General features: G+C 47.5%; 1 protein-coding gene across 2 annotated transcripts in view; it reads right to left on the bottom strand.

The window, feature by feature from the left end:
* Positions 1-7,030, bottom strand: part of CDH13 (cadherin 13) — a 1,010,942-nt gene extending 1,003,912 nt beyond the window's left edge. For both annotated transcript variants that reach the window (XM_086350076.1, XM_086350077.1), the window contains exon 1: positions 6,932-7,030. In XM_086350076.1, the coding sequence (XP_086206202.1) occupies positions 6,932-6,976 (45 nt within the window). In that variant the 5' untranslated portion in view covers positions 6,977-7,030. The remainder of the gene's footprint in view (positions 1-6,931) is intronic.
* Between the last annotated feature and the right edge of the window lie 12,995 nt (positions 7,031-20,025).

Here is a 20,025-nt window from a genome sequence, read left to right as displayed (position 1 = left end):
TCACAGGTGTTTACTGAATCCATCTGGCCCCAGGTGAACGTCCCTGAGGTCAAGTTGCTCGAGTGCTTGGGGCTTAGGAGGGATGAGTCTTCATATAGACCTTTAATGTCTCCTTCCCTGCGGACTCTCTGGCTGTAATTTTGAGCCAGAGCAGGAGTCAGCAAACTTCTTCTGCAAAGGGCCAAATAGTAAATATTTTAGTCTTTGTGGGCCATATGGTATAACAACTCTGTTGTTACAGCACAAGCCCAGCCACAGACAATTATATAAATGAATGGGCTTGGCTACTTTCCAATGAAACTATTTATAAAAACAGGCTGCAGGCAGGAATCAGCCGAGAGGCTGGTAGTGTGCAGCCCCCGAGTTAGATGATCCCAGATGCCCGGCAGCCTACAGCAGTTGGAGGCCGTGCCTGTGTGGCCTAAGTCAGACGTGGGTTCCGAGGACGGGGTCCTGCAACTCTCCGCAGACCCTACATCAATCGACAGGGCGATTATCTCAGCAGCTCCAGCTTCAGGCATTCACAGGCACCATCTCCCCCGGCACATGGAAAAGCAGGTCCCTGCCTGCTTTTCTCCCGGGAAGGAGACTTTGGCCTGGAGGCCGTGTTAGGCAGGAGTGGAAGCTGCCGCACTCCTTGTGGGGTCCCCAGGCTCCCCCAGAGGCTGAGCTCACTTCCTGGCCCTGCCCAGGCATGTGCAGGGCTGTGCTCAGCTCGGCAGCTGCTCCCTCCACCCCAGCCGGGCCCCGCTCCGCTGGGAGACACAGGGGCTTTGTACTTCTGTAGCAGACGGGGTGACACTCGCTGGGGTCCTTTGAAATGAGACGTGACATGTTAAAACGCGCCTAATGCTAAGGCTAATTTTCAGGAATTTGAGTTCTGCTGGCAACTGACAGGAGGAAAACAATCCCTACCCCCCCCCGCCTTTTTTTTTTTTTGGTATATGTATGTAGTTATATTTACCCTGATCTTTGGGGTCTGCAACGACTGAAAACAATACTTATCTGAGGCTCACCTGCTGGTGTGGGATGAGTGGACAGATTAGTCTAGTATTTATGGAGCCAGAGAACATTAATTGTAGCATTAGCACTGCATGAAGACTGTGGTGGGTGTTAACTGCTAAAAACAGTTATAAAAACACCACGCAAACTGCAGTTGGCACTAGAGGTGACAATGCCCCGCGTATAAAAGCACTCTAGACAACAGAGCTACGGAGCCGTTACCCTGAGGTTATAAACGCTCTGAGTGTTAGCTCCATGCTCCCGGAGTCCCCTGCAGGACTAAGGACCGTAGGGTGCCGAGATAATCTGACAACGTGCGGATCTGACAACGTGCTTACTGTGGGTGAGCAGGGCTGCTGGAATGGCAACGCCCAGGGAGCCACTGTGCCTCCAGGGCAGGGATGCCCTCGATGTGATCCTCTGTGCAGTGCACTGGGGCCTACGTTCTCTCCAGGGGTCCCAGAGCCCCTTGGCTGCTGACGCATAACATTGTTAACGATGCACCAGCACCCAGGTTGACTCAGACCTGCAGTGTGCCACTTCTCTGGGGGTAACGACTCCACGTGAAACAGTGACCTGGGTGTTGCGATGCTCTGGGTGGCCCTAGTCACCTAACCACTTTTGGTGGTAGTAACGTTCTCAGGGAGGAATGCCCCTTGGTCTTGTTCTTTCAAAGTTCACATCCAGGTGGTTCAAACAGAGTGATCGAAAAGGGGCCCTTCCTTTTCAAATAGCCTTATCATTGAAAAATAGGCAACATCAATCTGATCAAGCCCCCAGATTTGCAAAACCAGAAGTTCCTGATGCAAAGGCCTACCAGAGCAAGGAGGTGAAATAGATGAGCACAGTGGGATGGGTGGGTGGTGGGGAGTGGCGGGGACTGTGGCCAAGTACAGAGGCAGGTCCTAAGGGGACAGCAGTGACTCAGCTCCAGGGAACTGTGGCCATGTGGGAATGTAGTTCTTGGGCTGCCTGACCTTCTGACATTTTAAGAAATGCAGGAAACATGTTGTTGTTTTTTAAATATACAATATCCTATTTTCAAAACATTTGGGCCAAACAGGATACATCCATGAGCTACATTTGGCCTGTGGCTTCTACTCTGCAACTTCCCCCTGGAAACAAGAGTTACAGAATTGGGATGAATGGCGTTCAGTCCCACCAAGCAGATATCTCGAAGGTTCAACCCGCTAAGCCAAAAGGTGACCCATTCGTCTCCATGAGCCTTGGCTCAGTCTGCATTGCAAGTTTGAAATGTCATTTCTTCTCCCTAGCCTGCCCTTAGCTGTTTCTCTCAGTAGAGAAAGAAAGCACTTTCCACCCTAACCCTAGAATAAACCCACTACTTCATATCTGGTGAAGGTCCAGGGCTCCTACAGTCCAGCCAGTCATCATTTGTACAGTCTGTGCAGATATGCGGAGCCAGGCCTGAGGTCCCCAGAGGCTACACAGGCGACAAGGGGTGGTGAATTGTATTGGCAGCATCCTTCAGGAGGGTCAGAGTCTCCCAGGCGTGTGGGTACCTTGCTGACAGCTAAGTAGAAACAATGCAAAAACCAGTGGTCATCTGATTGATTCTGCTCAACTGATTATTGTAATTGGATGACAGGCCGATATTTCCCTCTGCTTTTCAACTGGTGTTGCAGGGTGAGTGGACCTGGCTAATGATTCACTTTTCTGGGTAGTGACCTGATGGGGAAGATTACCTCCTTTCACAGGCAGAACTGTGCCTGCTGTGTGTCTGGTTGCCTAAAGAATAAAACCAGGTTCAACCAAAGTCAAACGCCAGGAAATTTCAGAACTTCCTCACATTTCACATTGCATTGTCTACCAGGGTCTTCAAAACGTTCCCTGCTCTAATACTCAGAGGGGATAGATAGTTGAAGAGTAAAATAGAACAGAATAACAACAATAGGGAAAAAAGGAGGGAAAGATAATTTGTGCAAAATGACAGGACTTCTCACTGGGGGAGCTTGTAGAAAAGAACTGAAAATAAGGAGAACACTTTTTGGTTTTGATGGAGCTTTTACGCTGAAATTCCTCAAAATATGAGAGGTAGATTTAGAATTTTGTAATGCTGTGGATGGAGCCCTCTTCTGGAGAAATTTTTCAACAGGTATTAAAACAAGATCAAAACACACAGAGATGAGCCCACACACAAACGCAGAAATATGAACGACTGTTGGCTGTTGTCATTCAGATGTGAATTGAATCCCTAGTTCATCCTCTTCTTTAGCTTCTACTATACAGAAATTAACTAGACTCCCCAAGCAACTGTCTTATGGAAGGAGGGAAAGAAATATATTCTCAAGAAACCAGCTGTACTTTTACCTCAACAGTGAACTTCAGACCGAGACTCAACATTCATACCCCAATACTGGTACTTTTAGATAATGCAGTTACTGGGTGAGTTGGTTTGTTGGGCAATTCTGCTGTTAACACAGAGAGGATATTTCTAGGGGGGAAAAAAAAGATTTTATTTAATGGAAAACCCACGAGCTAAAGATAGAAAAGGAGAGAAGGGAGGGAGGCAGAGAGGGAGATATTAGCTAAGATGACTGTTGGGGCTTCTAATGTAGACTGTGGCATTACATAAATTCCAGATCACATATTCAGCCTTGCAGTTTATTAAATCTCTTTGGGGACTTGCTAAAAAAAAAAAATTGTTCAGACACATGAACGCTACCACTTTGCAATTCCTTTCACCACTTATATCTGTTTCCCCAGCGCTTTTGGAATCTTACAGGCTGTCACATGTTGAACCCATCTCAGAGCAAGCGATCTCTCTGCAATGCTCACAATCCTTCCTCCCCAATGAAAGGGCTCTGCAAGTAAACTCTGCCCTTAAAATACAATATATGAGTTGCAGGGGCATAAGAAGATACTGATTCTCATTTAACACCCTGAAAATCAACATTCTGACTCCAAGAAAAACCTCCCCATCTTAAACCAACATCTCAGAATGCCATGGAACAGTTTTAGTCACTTCCCAAGTGACTGCTCTCCAAACCTGGATCACTCCCTACAGTCCTAATTCTTGGGAGATTACTCACTCATTGTTGGGGCTTTTGGCTAGATGTGACACCCAAATTGGGCTGGGAGTGGAGGAATCACATTTTGCAGTGGAATTTCTAGCTCACGCCTCTCTTGATTTGTTTTGCATTCATTATTTACCATAGCCAAATTCCAGAGGCTGCTTCTGGGACTGCCTTTCCCAAAATGCCCCAGGGGAGAAGAGAGGTGACTGCTTCTCTGCTTTGCCAGCTTCCAGCCATTGTTGCTTTGAATTCCTCTTCCCTCTTCCAAAATGCCTAAAACAGCAACCTAGCCAATAAACTTACAGAGATTGATGGCTTCCAAAACCAGACCCAGTGTATTTCAACGGTGGTAGAAAAACACACACATACTTGCCTGAACACCACTAAGGCCAAGTGACTAATTTGCTTTATGACATTGTTTTTCCCCTTTCTTATGTTTTCTCTCTGCCTGGGAAAAGTTTTGTTTTTGCTTGTAGGCTCAAAGCCTCCCAGACTCTCCCCACCTTTCACTATGCCACACAGAGCTTTGCACTTGAACTTCTTGCTGGTTAACTGATTTGCACCACAATGATTTCCTTGCAAGGTACTATTGCTACCAGGATATCGGTTACTGTCCTAAGGTGGACATTTGCTCCGATTATGAATAACAGTGTAAGAGAGAAATAAGCATCTCAGGGAAGGCAATTGAATTCGAGGTAAAACCTCTGCTCCTCCATCCTAAAGAAACTGAGAGAACCAACAGCCTTCAAAAGCCACCTGTGCCAGGCAGGTCCTGGGAGAAGAGACACACCAGTTGCTTTGCAAAAGGCATCATTCCCTAGAGCACAGGAATTGCTGGGTGCTGTCATGTGGTCTGATTTGCTCAGAGGAAGACAGAACCCTGGAATCCAAACTGAGGTCAAACATGTCCACGGAGAAGAGGGCTGTAAAGTCCTAGGTCAGGTGGTGGTAAGGGCTCCCAGACACGGAAAGCTCCCAGAGTGCTAGGCCTGGTGCTAAACGCATTACCAAGGGCATCCTGTTGAATGCAATCCAATCTGCCTAGCAATCCTAGGAAGGTGACAGAATTACTCCACCACGGAGAATCTGGAAGTTCAGAGAGGCTAAGCAAGCTGCCCAGGTGGTAGCACCAGCACACGGCAGAGGGGATCTGTCTGAATCAGAGACATGCTCCGAACCACCCTACTAAATTAGGATACACGCACACGTGCACACACACACACACACACGTACACATATACACACGCCTCCTCAGAGATAGCGAAGAGTCCAGAAAGTGTAGAAAACTGGCTCACAGACAGGCACAGGGTTTGTGGCAGGACTTAAAGCTACAGGGACCTCAAGAGAATCAGCCCAAAACCCTAGTAGGGAAGAGTATGACTGTAGAGGGCTGTGGATCCAGGGAAGAAGGAAGTCATGAGCTGGGAGTGGACTCACCAGCCAGGCACCCTACTCTGTCCCCAGGCACCATCATCCAACCTCACCTGCCCCACACAGAGTCATCACCATGGTTACCGCTTCCTGGGACACTGACCCATTTCCTAAAGTGGATGTCTCCCTGGTCTCCCGTCAGAAGGCTCCACTGCATCTCTGCAGTCCAGCCAGCCCCTGCCTGGGACTCCAGCGGCCTCACCCTCCCTACCCCCCACCCCACTCACACCCTCACACATGCGAGTGCCTCTTGCCCTGGCATCCAGCAGTCCTGGCCAGGAACTCGACACCCATTCCCAACACCCCAGGGCACTCCCTGTCTCCTTCCCTCCTCTCTGCCTGGCCCTGCCCCCATCTCATCCACCCACTTGTAGGCTGCCAGCACATGCCATGTCCCGTAGGCTGCCAGGAAGGCCAGGGGGACTGGGTCACCGTGCTGTCAGAAAACGGGCCCCAGAGCCGGGCTGAGCCTGCCGCCACCAGCACCTCCAGCCTGGCCTCCTTTCCTGCACACAAACTTCCTGAGATCTGGGAGATGGTTGCAAGAGGACCAAGTCTCCATCGCCCCCCTCTCCCGGGTCGCCTGCCCTTCCCTGGCGCCTCAGCGCTCGGAGGGTTAACAGGCAGCTGCAGCCTGGTGGGCAAGGCTTGAACTTTTCTCCGCGCTCCGCGCCGCCCTCGAACACCGCAAAAGCGGCAGTCGAGGCTCGGGGCGGTAGTTCCAGGGGGCTAGACAAAGCGGGAGCAGGAGAGAGGGGGCTTTGCTGGGGCCTGCGCCCGGGCGAAAGGATGAGCTCGGCCCTTATGGGCCCGAGGTCAGGAAGGGAATGGACCCCGATGCGGGCGCGGCTGGCGCCTTTGAGCGACAGCGGCAGCCGGGCTGCGGCGTTCGGCTGGCCCGAGGCGGCTTCCTGCGCGCCGCCCGGCGGAGCGAGGGCACCCGGGCGGCCCGGGAAGTCGGCGATACCAGGTCGGCCTCTCCAGCCCGGCAGCCCGCAGTCCGGACCAGAGCTGCGCTTCCGCGATCGGCGCTGGGTTGGGGGAAACCATGACTCCTTGGAGTCGCCTCCAACTGAGTCTCGCCAATGCATGAGCCTACTGAGGAGGCGAATCAAAGTTACCCCACTTGATGCAGGCGAGAATGTCGCCCCTGCTTGCGAAAAAAAAGGACTCGGAGCTCTCTCCACCTCTCCTGAACGTACACACACACACACACACACACGCACACACACACACGCAAGCCAGAGTGGGAGACCGCCAGCCCACCACCACCGCCCCCCACCCCACCGCCCTAGGATTTCAGGGGCTGAGAATGACCTCCCTTTTGAGCACCCGAGCTGTCTTCGCCGCCGCACCCGGAGTCCCCCAACCCTATGAAAGCCCCCTCGCCCAGCCCGCGCCAGGCAATCGGAATGCAGAAAAGGGGCTCGGGGCGCGCCCAGCAGTCCCCTCTTCCCTACCTGGGACAGGAGAACGCACAGGACGAGCGGAGTTGCCGGCTGCATTTTGCCCGACTAGAAGCGCCCGGCGGCGTTTTCATTCATGCACGCGGCTGCACTGAGCATATTTTCCGTGGGAGCCAGGCTTTGAGGAGAGGCTCTGCCTCGCCAGCCAGCCAACTTCCCAAATAGATCAGCGGCAGCATCACGAAAGCATTGGGTAGAGGCTGATGACCAGGACCAATGGCTTTACAAGACGGATTCCTTCATAAAGCTCCCTCGTTTTGCATGGCAGATACGGGGCGAGCACCTCGCCTGGCGCGAGCCCCTCGCAGGAGGCAGCCAGTTCGCTTTTTTGGACTGTTGGGGCCCAGCCCCACAAATCACGCTGGGCAACGCCAGCTGATGCCACTTTTCCAAAGAATGGAATTGCACCGGGGAAAGGCGGCCACTTGCAGCCCAGTGCAAGAGATTCTCTTTATTAAAATGTTAATAAGATCCACTTTATTTCCAATAAATCAAATAAAATGACCCCAGCAGTTCCAGTCCTTTCTACGCCTGGAAAGACTTGGTGGTGGATTTTTTTTTCTTTTTCTTTCTTATTTTCTTTTTTCAACGTGGCCCAAGTTATGATGGTGTTTGGTGTTTCCCTGCCATCTCACAAATCACCAAGACGACAGATCAATTCTAGCTTGCAGAAAAAAAAAATCCATCAAGGGGCAATATATTTTATTAACTGCTCAGGTGAGAGCCTGACTGGCCGCCTGCTCCACAATTGTGCATCTGGCACCAAAGTTGAGGCCATGATTTGAGGAAACTTTTTTTTTCTCTATCTGGATGTGTTCTTTTAGAAGCTTCTAGCTATCTCCAGGGATTTGGAACAGTAGTAGCCACTGCTCAAGAGATTTTATAAGTGGGGTGCTTTGGGAATGAGGGGAAGAGAGATCTTCCAGTCTAACTTTCACAGTAGGAGTTTAAGAATGTGTATTAAAGTCCTTGCTTTGTCATTTCCATACAGCCTCCTTCTAAAAAAAATTTCAAGTTTTTTTATAAAGGATAGTTTTCTGATAGAATTTATGCAACCAAAAAAAATCTGGGTCAGGAGGAAAAACTCAGAAAAACCGAAATACTAAACCCAAACTCTAATGTATTTCCTCCTGTTTGGATCTGAGATCCCCAGTGGCCAAAGCAACAAGGGAAATATGTAGACTACATATAAGACTACTAGTTCTTTTATGTGTAAGTAAACAAATACCTTCTGACAGAATTTCCCTGACTCTAAAAATTGGACTAAATGTATGCTGCTGCTGCTGAGTTGCTTCAGTCATGTCCGACTCTGTGCGACCCCATAGATGGCAGCCCACCAGGCTCCCCGGTCCCTGGGATTCTCCAGGCAAGAACACTGGAGTGGGTTGCCATTTCCTTCTCCAATGCATGAAAGTGAAAAGTGAAAGTGAAATCGCTCAGTCGTATCTGACTCTTAGCGACCCCATGGACTGCAGCGCACCAGGCTCCTCTGTCCATGGGATTTTCCAGGCAAGAGTGCTGGAGTGGGTGCCATTGCCTGTGACATCTAATATAGCAGCATGCTGAGCAATGGACCATGCTGAGATCTAGCGGGCTGGGCTGTATTCCCCAAGTCTGACACAGGCCCTGAAACATGGAGACAGTCATAAGGGCATTAAATAGATGTCTAGACTTAATCAAGAAGTAGCAGAGGGTGGGGTGGGGTGAAAAATCTGGAGTGACATTTTCAAAGTTTGACCTCCAGCTCTGCCACTGGATTTTCCCACTCTATGTGCCTCTGTTTGTCCACTGGTTAAATGAAACATAAATTGTACTGAACTCATAAGTTTGTTAAGGATTAAGTGACAAAATAACCACTCAATAAGTGTAAACTGATGCCCTTTTAAAAATTTCTTCATTGTCAGCAGTTCAGTCGCAAGGTCATCTCACGTGGTCCCAAGGTCACTGATCAAGACGCAGTGCCATCTGACCACCCAGCTGCATTGGCCAACGCTGGTCCAAGAGATGGCAATGTTGGTCAAATACCCCCCAGAAAAGCCCAAGAAAGGTGGTGGCTGCTGCTGCTTCCAATCTCTTCAGCTTTCCACTGCTCTCTTTAGGCACCCACCTCCGAGTCTCTGAGAAGCGCAGTCAGCCTTGGACAGCTGATCTGATTGTCCCAGCTGGGCACCCACATGTGTGGAGATGCCTCCCCAGGTTACCCACCAATAGGAGTAAAATGGAGTACTCTGAAGTGAGACAGACTTCAGATCAAAGCATCCTAGAGTACCCTAATTTTTATCCATTCCAGGGAAGGCTCCTAGGTTGAGCCCATGGATTCAGCAGACACAGAGACAGAGAAGAGGGCAGCTTGGGAGATGATCAACCATGACAAGGGATAAAGAGGGCAGAAGGATGATGTTGCAGCCACTTTTCCACACGCAGCCACTTGGGCAGGGAAGCACACTAAGGGGAGGGTGTGTCCAAGGTACAAAGCAGCACTGCTGATTTTCTTGTTCTGCTGGCCCTTTCTGTGGTCTTCCCACCCCATCTCTCTTACTGCTCCTCACCAAACAGCTCCAGCTTTCCCCCTTTTTTGCAGGGTGGCACTTGCCGGCCCCCTTGTGCTTACATGGGGCTGTGTGACTAGTCTAGCCAATGAGCTGGGAGCAAAAGTGACAGGTGTCACTTCAAGGCTGGAGCACTTAATCACCAGTGTGAGGCAGGTTGGTTTCCCTGGAATAGGGACTGAGATGAATATTTGTGCAGGCGGCTTACGGGGGAATGTTCTTACCACCACTGCAAGAAGGAGGGAAGCAAGACTGACAGAGGGCGAGGTGGATGACTGCAGTTGCAGCAGAGGCCTCAGCCAACCCCAGGAGAGCTCTGAGGCTAGAGCAGCTTTTTCGTGATGAGCCTAAGAGAGTCAGAGGGCTGCGCCATGGTGCCTCCAGTGGGCCAATTGTCAGCTGTTCCCCAAGGAGGGGAATAATCTGTCAGAGAGCTTGGTTTGGCCAAGGACCATGTTCCAGTCTGTCCTCAACTTTGTCACGTCTACATAAAACTAAGGTGTGACCCGTAACAGGCAACCCGAGGTCATGATTCCCAGGCTGCTGCTGACCTCATGCGCCTGATGAGACCAGTGAGAACAGATGTAGATTCACCTGGCTGAAGGCCTGCTCGTCCTGTCACAGGCCAGGACCTGTGCCAGCGTTCACCCAGAGTCCTGGGCTTTTGTCCTGAGCGGTTCTACTGGAAGGCAGAGTGGCTCCAGCCAACCCCATTTGATTTCAGTTGAGTGTACCCCACGGGCCAGTCTCCACTCCCTTCTGTCTCAGTCCCCACAGGGCGGATTATGGGGGCTGAGGAGAGTTAACTTCAAGAGTCTTTTCAGGCCTTGAGGCTCACCTCTAGAAACTCACAGCGGCTAGGAAGCCAAAAAGATCGGTCCACAAAATGAAACCTGGATTGGAATCTCCAGACTTTATTTATACTGGGCAAGCTGCCTTTACTCCCTGAACCTCAGTTTCTTCATCAATAAAATGGGAATAATAACATAACACTCCAAGGACTGATAGAAAAATTGATGTCACTTCCCCCCTCTATCCCCTACTCCCTTCTACTCTCAGAGAATGTGCATTTTGCTAAAAAACAAAAGATACCAAGTTTTGTTCAACAAACATAGAAGAAAAATCATTTCACTCCAATGATTAGAGGCATCTGAAGAAATCCAGTTTTGTTTGTTTGTTTTGTCTTGTTTTCCCTTCAGCTCCCTAATGAGTCTTTTAACTGATAGATTGATGCTGGCAAGTAAATACCGGAGCTGAAAACCACCACTTCCTACCCTGACTCTATCGCATCCCACCCCAGCCCCCACCAACCCCTGACAATTTTTGCAGCTGTGGGCTCCCCAGAAGCTTGGTCTGCATTATTCAGACACATTCCAAGCTCACACTCCTTTTCTGGGCACCTCATTCTGGCTTTGGAGCTGATGGAATCATCCAACAGTCAGCATCTGTCTCCTGAGATGCTAGGGGTTGAGACTGTTTCATCTCGTTGACTGACACAACAAAGACGTCCTTCCTGTGTGTGTGGAGGTGGCCATATGGGTAGGTGTAGTGCTTGTGTCTTTTGTGTACAGGTCCTTGTGTATGTGTATACAGAAAGGAGGCAACTGGTGTATCGTCCAGCAGAGATAACTTGTTCAAACTGTGGTATCTTTGAATATGCTGCTGTGATGAGGCATTTGCATAGACACTGATAAACCAAATAGACCTAATTTGGTGTGCCAGGAGCCCTTGGTCACTGGGATATACTCGGACAGCGGGAAGAGAAGCCCATCCTGAACAGCCTTGTGACACAGCGTGATGTTGATGCTATCCGCCTCCCAATGGGATGGCCTGCTAAAAATACCAGAGTGATGACAACACGCCCTCCACCACACCTGGCCACCCAAAAGCACACCCGACTGCTCGCGAGCCGTGAACCTGCTGTTTCTTCCTTTATGTTACTTGACCTTAGACTGTAGACGGACACATGCACTATTGTCTTAATTACTCACTCCAACTGCCCTGATAACCTTTACCCCTTGACTTCAGGTTTGGCCACATGAACATGATGTGACCAATGGAATGTGGCAGAAGTGATGGAGGGCCATCTATAAGTCAAAGCCCCAAGAGACCCTGTACATTTCAGCTGCTGCTTGCCGGGGCCTCTGCCAATGCCTTCGAAGGCACATTCATGGGCAAGCTCACTGGTCGTAAGAGAAGAGAACACCCCCATGGAGCCAGAGATGCTTGAGCAAGTGTAGCAGAGCCCCTCCAGATCAGCTGGCCTACAGTTATATGAACTAAAAAGAAATAATCGCTCTAAATCAGGGGATGGTTTATTACACAGCAATAGCTAACCAATTATCACATTTGCTTTTTTTCATCTGTGTATCCCTCTGGAATATAAGTCCTGTGTCTGTCTTTTGCTGCTGTGTGCTCAGCTTCCAGAACAGAGTCTGGCACATAGTAGGTGCTCAAATGATTTTTGTTGAGAAGGTGCATTACCTAGCTTCTGTACTGAGGATAGTGCTGTTGATATGAACCTCCCCTACATGCACTGTCCTACCAGACATACTTTCTGATGTACAGTTCAGTCCTCCCACACAGAAAGCATCCTATGACTTTGACAATCTTCACTGTCACTTAGCCACCTAATTCAGCCTATGACAAGGCAAGTTCCTCTTATGATGGTCTACAGTAGGATTAGATGAAGAAAGGAATGTTCCACAGAGACTAGGGTGGACAGCTAGGTGCCTGGGGATCTTCAGTGAAGGACACCTGGGGTGAGACAGCTTTCTGAATTTCCTCAGTGTATGTATGAAGAGCCTAGACATCTAAGAATTTGACAGAAAATACTCCTTTGGCTTTTGAGGTATGGCACTATTACCGTGTCCTCTGAATGCACTTAGTACTATCATGACTTCCACGTTAGCACAAGAGATAAAACAGGAAGTGACTTTTAGGCGATCTCAGTTCAACTGACTTGTCTTTAGGACTCCATTCCTAAAGGGGGCTTGGTATCAACAGAGAAATTGGACATTCAGCTGCCAGTTTCATCCTGTGAACTAGAAGCTGTTAAAACCCCCCTCTAGGTGTCTCCCTTACCCAAAATTAGTGACTGGGGTTATTTCTACAGAGAATCATCTCAGCATCAGTATGGTAAAGCTGCAGTTTTCAAATTGTGGCCCCTAGACTGGGAGCATCAGCATCACCTAAGAACTCGTTAGAAATGAAAATTCTCAGGCCTCACTCCAGATGTACTAATTAAAAAAAAAAAAAAAAAAAGGTGGGGTAGAGTCCAGAAATCTCTGTTTTACAAGCTTTTCATATGCATAGTTGGAGAATCACTCCTCTAGAGAATTCTCCAGCACTCACTCACATAGATTCATTCATTCATTCAAGAAATCACATAAAGTGCCTACTGCATATTAGCCACTGAGCTAGGCAACAGGGAAGAAATGAAAAAGCATGGTTTGTGTGCTTCAGAAAATATGACTCACAGAGAGAAAGACATCATTCTATTACAATGTGCTGCAGGAGGTGCTGAGAGAGGCAACGTAGCCAGAACTCTGGGGGCTCGGGAGGTCTTTAAGGAGAGCCAAGGGCTCCTCTGTGGTTGGTTTCCACTGAACAATGAAACCAGTATAGTCTCTACGTGGCAAAAGCTGTCCTTTTTGTACCTGTTGATGAGAAACTAAATAATAGCATAAGGCAGCTCCAATTCAACACCTCCCTCTAACTTAATTTGAAGTTTCTTCTTCACCATCTCTTCTAGGCAAAATCGCAAATGGCCGTGTTTGTGTGGGGTGGGAGCTGGCCAGTGGGGGCATTATTTATAACTGACAGATAATGCTTAGTGTGCATTCAGCAAGATGCCTTCCAGTGATACCATGGACCCTGGCCCCCACCCACCACCTGCCTGTGGTCCCAAGCAGGGATAAGGAAGAGGGGATACTTGGAGGGAGAGGCTGATGACCAAAGGGATGGCAGAAGGCAAGTGTGGTCAGTTTGGGGGTTCAGGTTAGGATCAGCTTAAATGTCAACATCTGGAGGTTGCACTGTATCCTACTGGTGAAGGGAAATCACCCAAACTGCTTAAAGGGACAGTTCAACATCTCATCTACGTTTTAAGAAGTTCGTTTTGGCCACAGTGGAGGATGGATTGCATTGAGGCCATAACTAAGGGAGCGAGACTTCTTAGAAAACTATTATAAAAACCATATAAAAGAGCCAGAATTCTCTTTCTTAAATTTTTTTAACCAGTGAGGGATGCAGGAATATTACATGACCATCTCTCCTGCTGCCTGGCAGTGTCTGGCACCTAAAAGAAACGTAGACAATGATAGATGAATGAAACATACTTATTATATTACAGGCGATTCCTTTGAGCTCCAATTCTTTGCCCTTCCCTGCATCTAATCCATGCCTCATTAATGGTGGCGTTAACTCCCTCACTGCTGACTTTGGGCTTGACCATATGGCTTGCTTCGGCTAACAGAACAAGGTGATGGTGGCAGTGTGCAGATCTGAGTCTAGATCTTAAGGGCTCTCATGTGTTTCTGCTTGCTCACGTACACCTGTGCCATCCCCATGAAAAGAGCATACCCTGGCTATCCAACTGGTTCAAGGAGAACAAGAAACAGACGACGCTCAGCCACCCCCACCCATCCACAGATCTTCAGTGAGAAGCAGAGTCTAGCTTAGATTAGCCAAATCCCAACCAACCTATGGATCCAAAGGAATTAACGCTTACTACTGCATGCCATAGTGTGTGTGTGTTTGTTATCCAGCAACAGCTGACTGATACATAAAGGAACCCTCTTCTTGAGACTATGTGCAGCTCAGGAAATGGGCTAAATCTGTGGCCCCCAAGCTTTTAGGCACCAGGGACTGGTTTCCTGGAAGACAATTTTTCCATGAACTAGGAGGGAGAGGATGCTTTTGGAATGATTCAAGTGCATTACATTTATTTTGCACTTTATTTTCTATAATTATTACATCAGCTCCACCTCGGATCATCAGGCATTAGATCCTAGAGGTTGAGGACCCCTGGGCTAAGAGGTGAATACTTAAATTTAAGAGCATAAACATTTACACAGTATGACCGATGTTTCGTGTTTATAATTCCAAGCCCTTCATGATTTCTCAACTCACCAAATAGTCCTCTCTGTCAACCTGCCTAATCCATGTCGGCTGTTTCTTTGCAAAACCCTAGGCTCCTATTTGAATATTTACTGCAAAGCCACTGAATCTGTCTCTGGCTGGTTTTCTTGTGCCAGTATAATTGTGAGGCCATCACTTAACAATTACTTGTGAAATTTTATTTACAATGAAAGGCAGATCCCTGAGTGTTTGTAGTGGATAAATTTATTTACAATGCAATCCAAATCTGCCAATGCCTCTAGTAGATAAAATTGTGCTGCTCCTAGAAAGAGCAACCCACCCGGTTAATGGTTTTTGTGGTCTTTTATGAATAGACCGAGGTCAAGGCCACCATAATGAGCTGAGGAAAGTTAATCTGTGGAAGCAAGTTAAGCACAGAGAACTATATTTTAATGATTCTGAATGTGTGACAGCTGCCGGAAGTTAATCAAATGAGAACCAGAAAAGGCAAATCCAACACTCTTTTTTGTTTCTTAAGCTGAGCTTTTATGGAGTTCAAATGGCCAGCGTGCGATTTCCATGATGTCAGGGATGACATCTGTCTTTTTCTCCCGTGAACCTCCCTTGGCCACACACCGTCTGGCTCTGAGTAGACACTGAGTACACGCGAGTGGGCTGCATCGATAGAACAGTGCACGTGCGCAGGAGAGGGCCTGCTCAGCCTGCACATCTGTTGTTTTCATTCTCAAAATTATTGCAGCAAACTACCAAACAATGCACCTCTAGTATCAGCAGCCATCGCCCAGAGCAGCGGCTCTCAAACTGTTGGCCCACTGTGTGTCCCCGTTCAGTCCCCAAACTCCACATGGACGTTTTGTCTACTGTTTCTATTGCATAAAATTCAAAAGTGAGTATGTCTTGAATTACAAAATTCTCTCCTAGCACATGACAGAAAAGGGAAATTGGTCACAGCCCCTAAGGACTTGCAAAGCTCTCCTCTGTCTCCGTCTCCAAATTCATCCTGTTTGCACTGTCCCCTTGCTCACTGCACCCTGCTCGTCCCTCAGTCATCAGGCAGGCCAAGCTTTTCCCTACACCTGAGCCTTCGCACATTCTAGTCTCTCTTTCTGGAATGTTCTTTCCTCTACTTCCAGGTTGTTCATCCTCCTACAATCTGTTTATGCATCACCTCCTCAGAGGAGAAGCCATCCCTCATCAGTTCATTTCCTTATTTATTCCCATCCTTTGTCATTATTTCATTTTATTGTCCACTCCTTTCTATGTTTGTTTCCCTCACTACAGTATGAGTTTCATGATGATAACTAAATATCTGTTTATGGATCATGGTACTCCAGGACCTAGAACTAGGCCTGGTCCATGACAGGCAGGCACTCAATAATCTTCTTTCTTTCTTTCTTTTAAAGAAATGAATGAGCACATGATCTATGGCCAATGAGAACAGATGGACCAATGGATCTCCAGATGCATTAATCTCTTAGGAGTACCACGCAGAGTCCAATGGCTGAAGACTGCAGAACGCTGCTGGAGAAGCACTGTGCAAAAATGTGGTCAGGATTAGGTGCGCACACCTCAGTCTTATGTTGTGTAAACCATGAGGTCAAGGATCCAGGGGCCCTGGGAGTGAACCAATTAAACTACTGTCTATCCTCTTTGCAAAGAACAAGGTGCCCCGCTAGGTGAACTCAGGAACCGGTTTTCCCAAGGGTGAAGAGAAGAAAACTCTGAGGCTGACGGGACACTTGAGGATGACGTGGGAGAGTATTTTCACGCTATTTTCTCTTACTTCGCAGGTCAGGAATTCATCTAAAGCCTTTCAAAGTGCCAGGTTCCTGTGCACGTAATGAATCTACTGATTCACTCGTTGTCCCCCGGAAACTCTGAAGACCACAGAATGTCAAAAGAGAAGACAAAGAATTCTCATTGCTTCTCATGGAGCCTGAAGGGGGAAGAGGCAAGTCTTCACAAATTCCCAGAAGATGCTCATGATCCAGTTATTATTCCCTGGGGGCCAAAGGGTTATTTATTTTAGGACTTCCCTAACTTAATTGGTCCCAGCTAACAGGCCTTCTATGCCCGTGAATCATGCCTCTCTTTATGTGGAAAGTAGAATAGGACAACTATTTATTCATTTCTTTGTTCACTCACTCATTTGGCAGTTATTTTGATAATGCAAGATATAGTAAAAAAGGAAAATAAAATAGGATTATTTTTCTGGAATCAAGGTAAGTAATTGATCCCTAGATTGCGAGACTCTTCCAACTCCCCATCTGACTTCCAATTAAAGCATGAGTATCAAGCATCTCGGAGAAGGCAATGGCACCCCACTCCAGTACTCTTGCCTGGAGAGTCCCATGGACGGAGGAGCCTGATAGGCTCCAGTCCATAGGGTCGCTAAGAGTCAGATACGACTGAGCAACTTCACTTTCACTTTTCACTTTCATGCATTGGAGAAGGAAATGGCAACCCACTCCAGTGTTCTTGCCTGGAGAATCCCAGGGACAGAGGAGCCTAGTGGGCTGCCGTCTATGGGGTCGCACAGAGTCGGACACGACTGAAGCGACTTAGCAGCAGCAGCAGCAGCAGCATCAAGCATCTAGTATGAACTAGGCATTATTTTACTTAGCAGTGAATGACAGCAGCTTTGTTCTTGGCTTTTGTTCCTGTATCTGTTCCTGGTATACACATAAAACCTTCGGTGACTCCCCACTGCCTTCAGTTCCAAAGCCCTAACTTGGCATTCAGCGTCATACATAACAATTCCACCAGGCTGCTCTGCTTTATCTCCCCAGCATGACTCAGGCACCAGCCATACAGAACGTTCTACCGCACCTCCTGCAAGGCTACTGCATCCCACAGGGCCTCTGCATGTGTTGCTTCCTTGGATTTCTCTTGTGCTGGCCTAGGTCCACGTGCTGGGTCATAGCTCATCGTTAAGGACCAATCCTCTCAAATGCCGCTTCCTCCAGGAAGTCGCCTCAGATCTACCCAGGCTGAGTTCATTGTACTTAGACCATGTCATAATTAATTTACTGGGGTCCCTCACTGGACTACCAGCTTCTTAAGGTAAGGAACCAAGTCTGATTCACACCTACATCCTCAAAAAGCCCAGTGCCAACACACTTCAAAAGAATATCTATATATTGATACATGCACATTTGATATTCTTAGGAGCTGGGATCTTTGTTAAGTGCCAAGCACTCTTCCGAGTACTTCACACTCATGTTTTGTTTTTTTGTTGTTGTTGTTGTTCTTGTTGTTAAACACTTGAATATCTTAAGTGGCTCTTTACGAAATATGATTATCCCCTCTTACTGGTGACCGATGACAGACAAACCTGTGCCGGAGGGTGGGGATGGGTGGATAGAAGGGAAAGCACTGAACAGGGAGTCCACGCATCTGAATCCTACGCCAGTCTCCACGGCCTACCTGTGCCTCAGCAGGGAATACGTCAGTTCTCTCCAAGCCTCAGTTTTCTTGCTTGTTAATAAGCACAGCCTTTGGCGTCAGATACGCAAGGTTTAAGTTCCATTCTGTCACTTTCTAGGCAAGCTAACTTAACTCATCACCAATTGAGCTCTTGCCATCTGCCAAGTTCTAAGCTGCGTGGTGGGAATAATTAAAGAAAAGTAGCATTAATCGAGAATTGTTTTATTTAAAATTTTACTATTTTATTATTACTTATTTTATGTATTTGAAATACCTTTTATTTTTATTTAATTATTTCTTATAACTATAATTAATTAGTAGCTAACTTTCATTGATAATAGTGATAGTTCACTGGTCTAAGCACTCTTTAAATAGCAAAATTTGAACCACGTCTTCCAAGTGCCATTCTTCATAAATCTATTTAGAATCAAGCTTAAAAATCACCACCAGCAAATCATTTTCATAGCCTATATGGCAACTGAACATTCTTCTATTTAATTTTTCAGCACTGCTTTATTATAAGACATAGGTTGCAAAAAATAATAAGCTATTTGTATTGTAAGCTGAAAAGAATGAGAATCGTAGAGTAGATCCGCAGCAATCTCTTCTGAGGATGGCAAGAAAAATAGACATTTCAACTGTGCCTTTAGATTCGCAGTCAGGTTGATGGAAACAAATAGCCCCAGGTCATTCACCTTAAAACCTAAATAAAGAAACAGTCGGCCAACTAGAGGTGTAGAATTGGTATAGAATTTAAAGGCTCAAGAGACAGTTTTCTATGATAGTTAACCTGGGGTATCCTCTAATGCACATTAATGAAGTCTCTTTTATGTACAGTTGGGAAGGTCCCCCGGAGGAGGAAATGGCAACCTACTCCAGTATTTTTGCCTGGAGAATCCCATGGACAGAGGAGCCTGGCGGGCTACAGTCCATGGGGTCACAAAAAGTCAGACACGACTGAGCGACTAATCCTTAAGCACTCTTTATGTGTCAGATTATTTAATACTTATGATAATTTAAGAGGCTGGTTCTATTTCTACCTCCACTTACTTAGTCCAAATGAGTAAACTAAGGCATACAAGTAGTGGACGAAGAGCTTGAATCTGGACCCCTCAATTACAGAACACCGTCTCTTAACCAGCTCGTCAACCGTTTCTCTTTGTATGTTAATTAAGAGACAGACCCTGCCTCTCACCTTGCAGAAATGCCAACTCCTCACAAATCTTGGATGTCTCTTAAGCAAAAGGGGCTGCTGAGAGTTTCTACTTCACAGTTTGCTATACAATGGACTTTACTCATGCAAAACTCCTCAGTTCAGTTCCGTCACTCAGTCGTGTCCGACTCTTTGCGACCCCATGAATCGAAGCACACCAGGCCTCCCTATCCATCACCAACTCCCGGAGTTTACTCAGACTCACGTCCATCGAGTCAGTGATGCCATCCAGCCATCTCATCTTCTGTCGTCCCCTTCTCCTCCTGCCCCCAATCCCTCCTAGCATCAGTCTTTTCCAATGAGTCAACTCTTCGCATGAGGTGGCCAAAGTACTGGAGTTTCAGCTTTAGCATCATTCCTTCCAAAGAAATCCCAGGGCTGATCTCCTTCACAATGGACTGGTTGGATCTCCTTGCAGTCCAAGGGACTCTCAAGAGTCTTCTCCAACACCACAGTTCAAAAGCATCAATTCTTCAGCGCTCAGCCTTCTTCACGGTCCAACTCTCACATCCATACATGACCACAGGAAAAACCATAGCCTTGACTAGACAGACCTTTGTTGGCAAAGTAATGTCTCTGCTTTTGAATATGCTATCTAGGTTGGTCATAACTTTCCTTCCAAGGACCTCTTTCATGAGTGGGTTGGGCTAGCTGTTCCACAGACCATCCCTTCAATCCCCGTGTTCTATGAAACCAGCCTGAACTTAAGGGCCTCACACAACCACCCAGCAGTTTGAGAAGGAGAAGACAGTGGTCATCAAGGTTTTGGAACTGGGCACCTGTACAGTTTAAGGGAC

The sequence above is a fragment of the Bos grunniens genome, chromosome 18 (assembly GCF_055505025.1).
Source record: "Bos grunniens cultivar Pamir isolate PY7600 chromosome 18, Bosgru_T2T1.0, whole genome shotgun sequence".
In the NCBI taxonomy this organism is placed as follows: Eukaryota; Metazoa; Chordata; class Mammalia; order Artiodactyla; family Bovidae; genus Bos; species Bos grunniens.
Note: the sequence above shows the minus strand (reverse complement) of the source record. Positions and strands in the feature narration are given on the sequence as shown.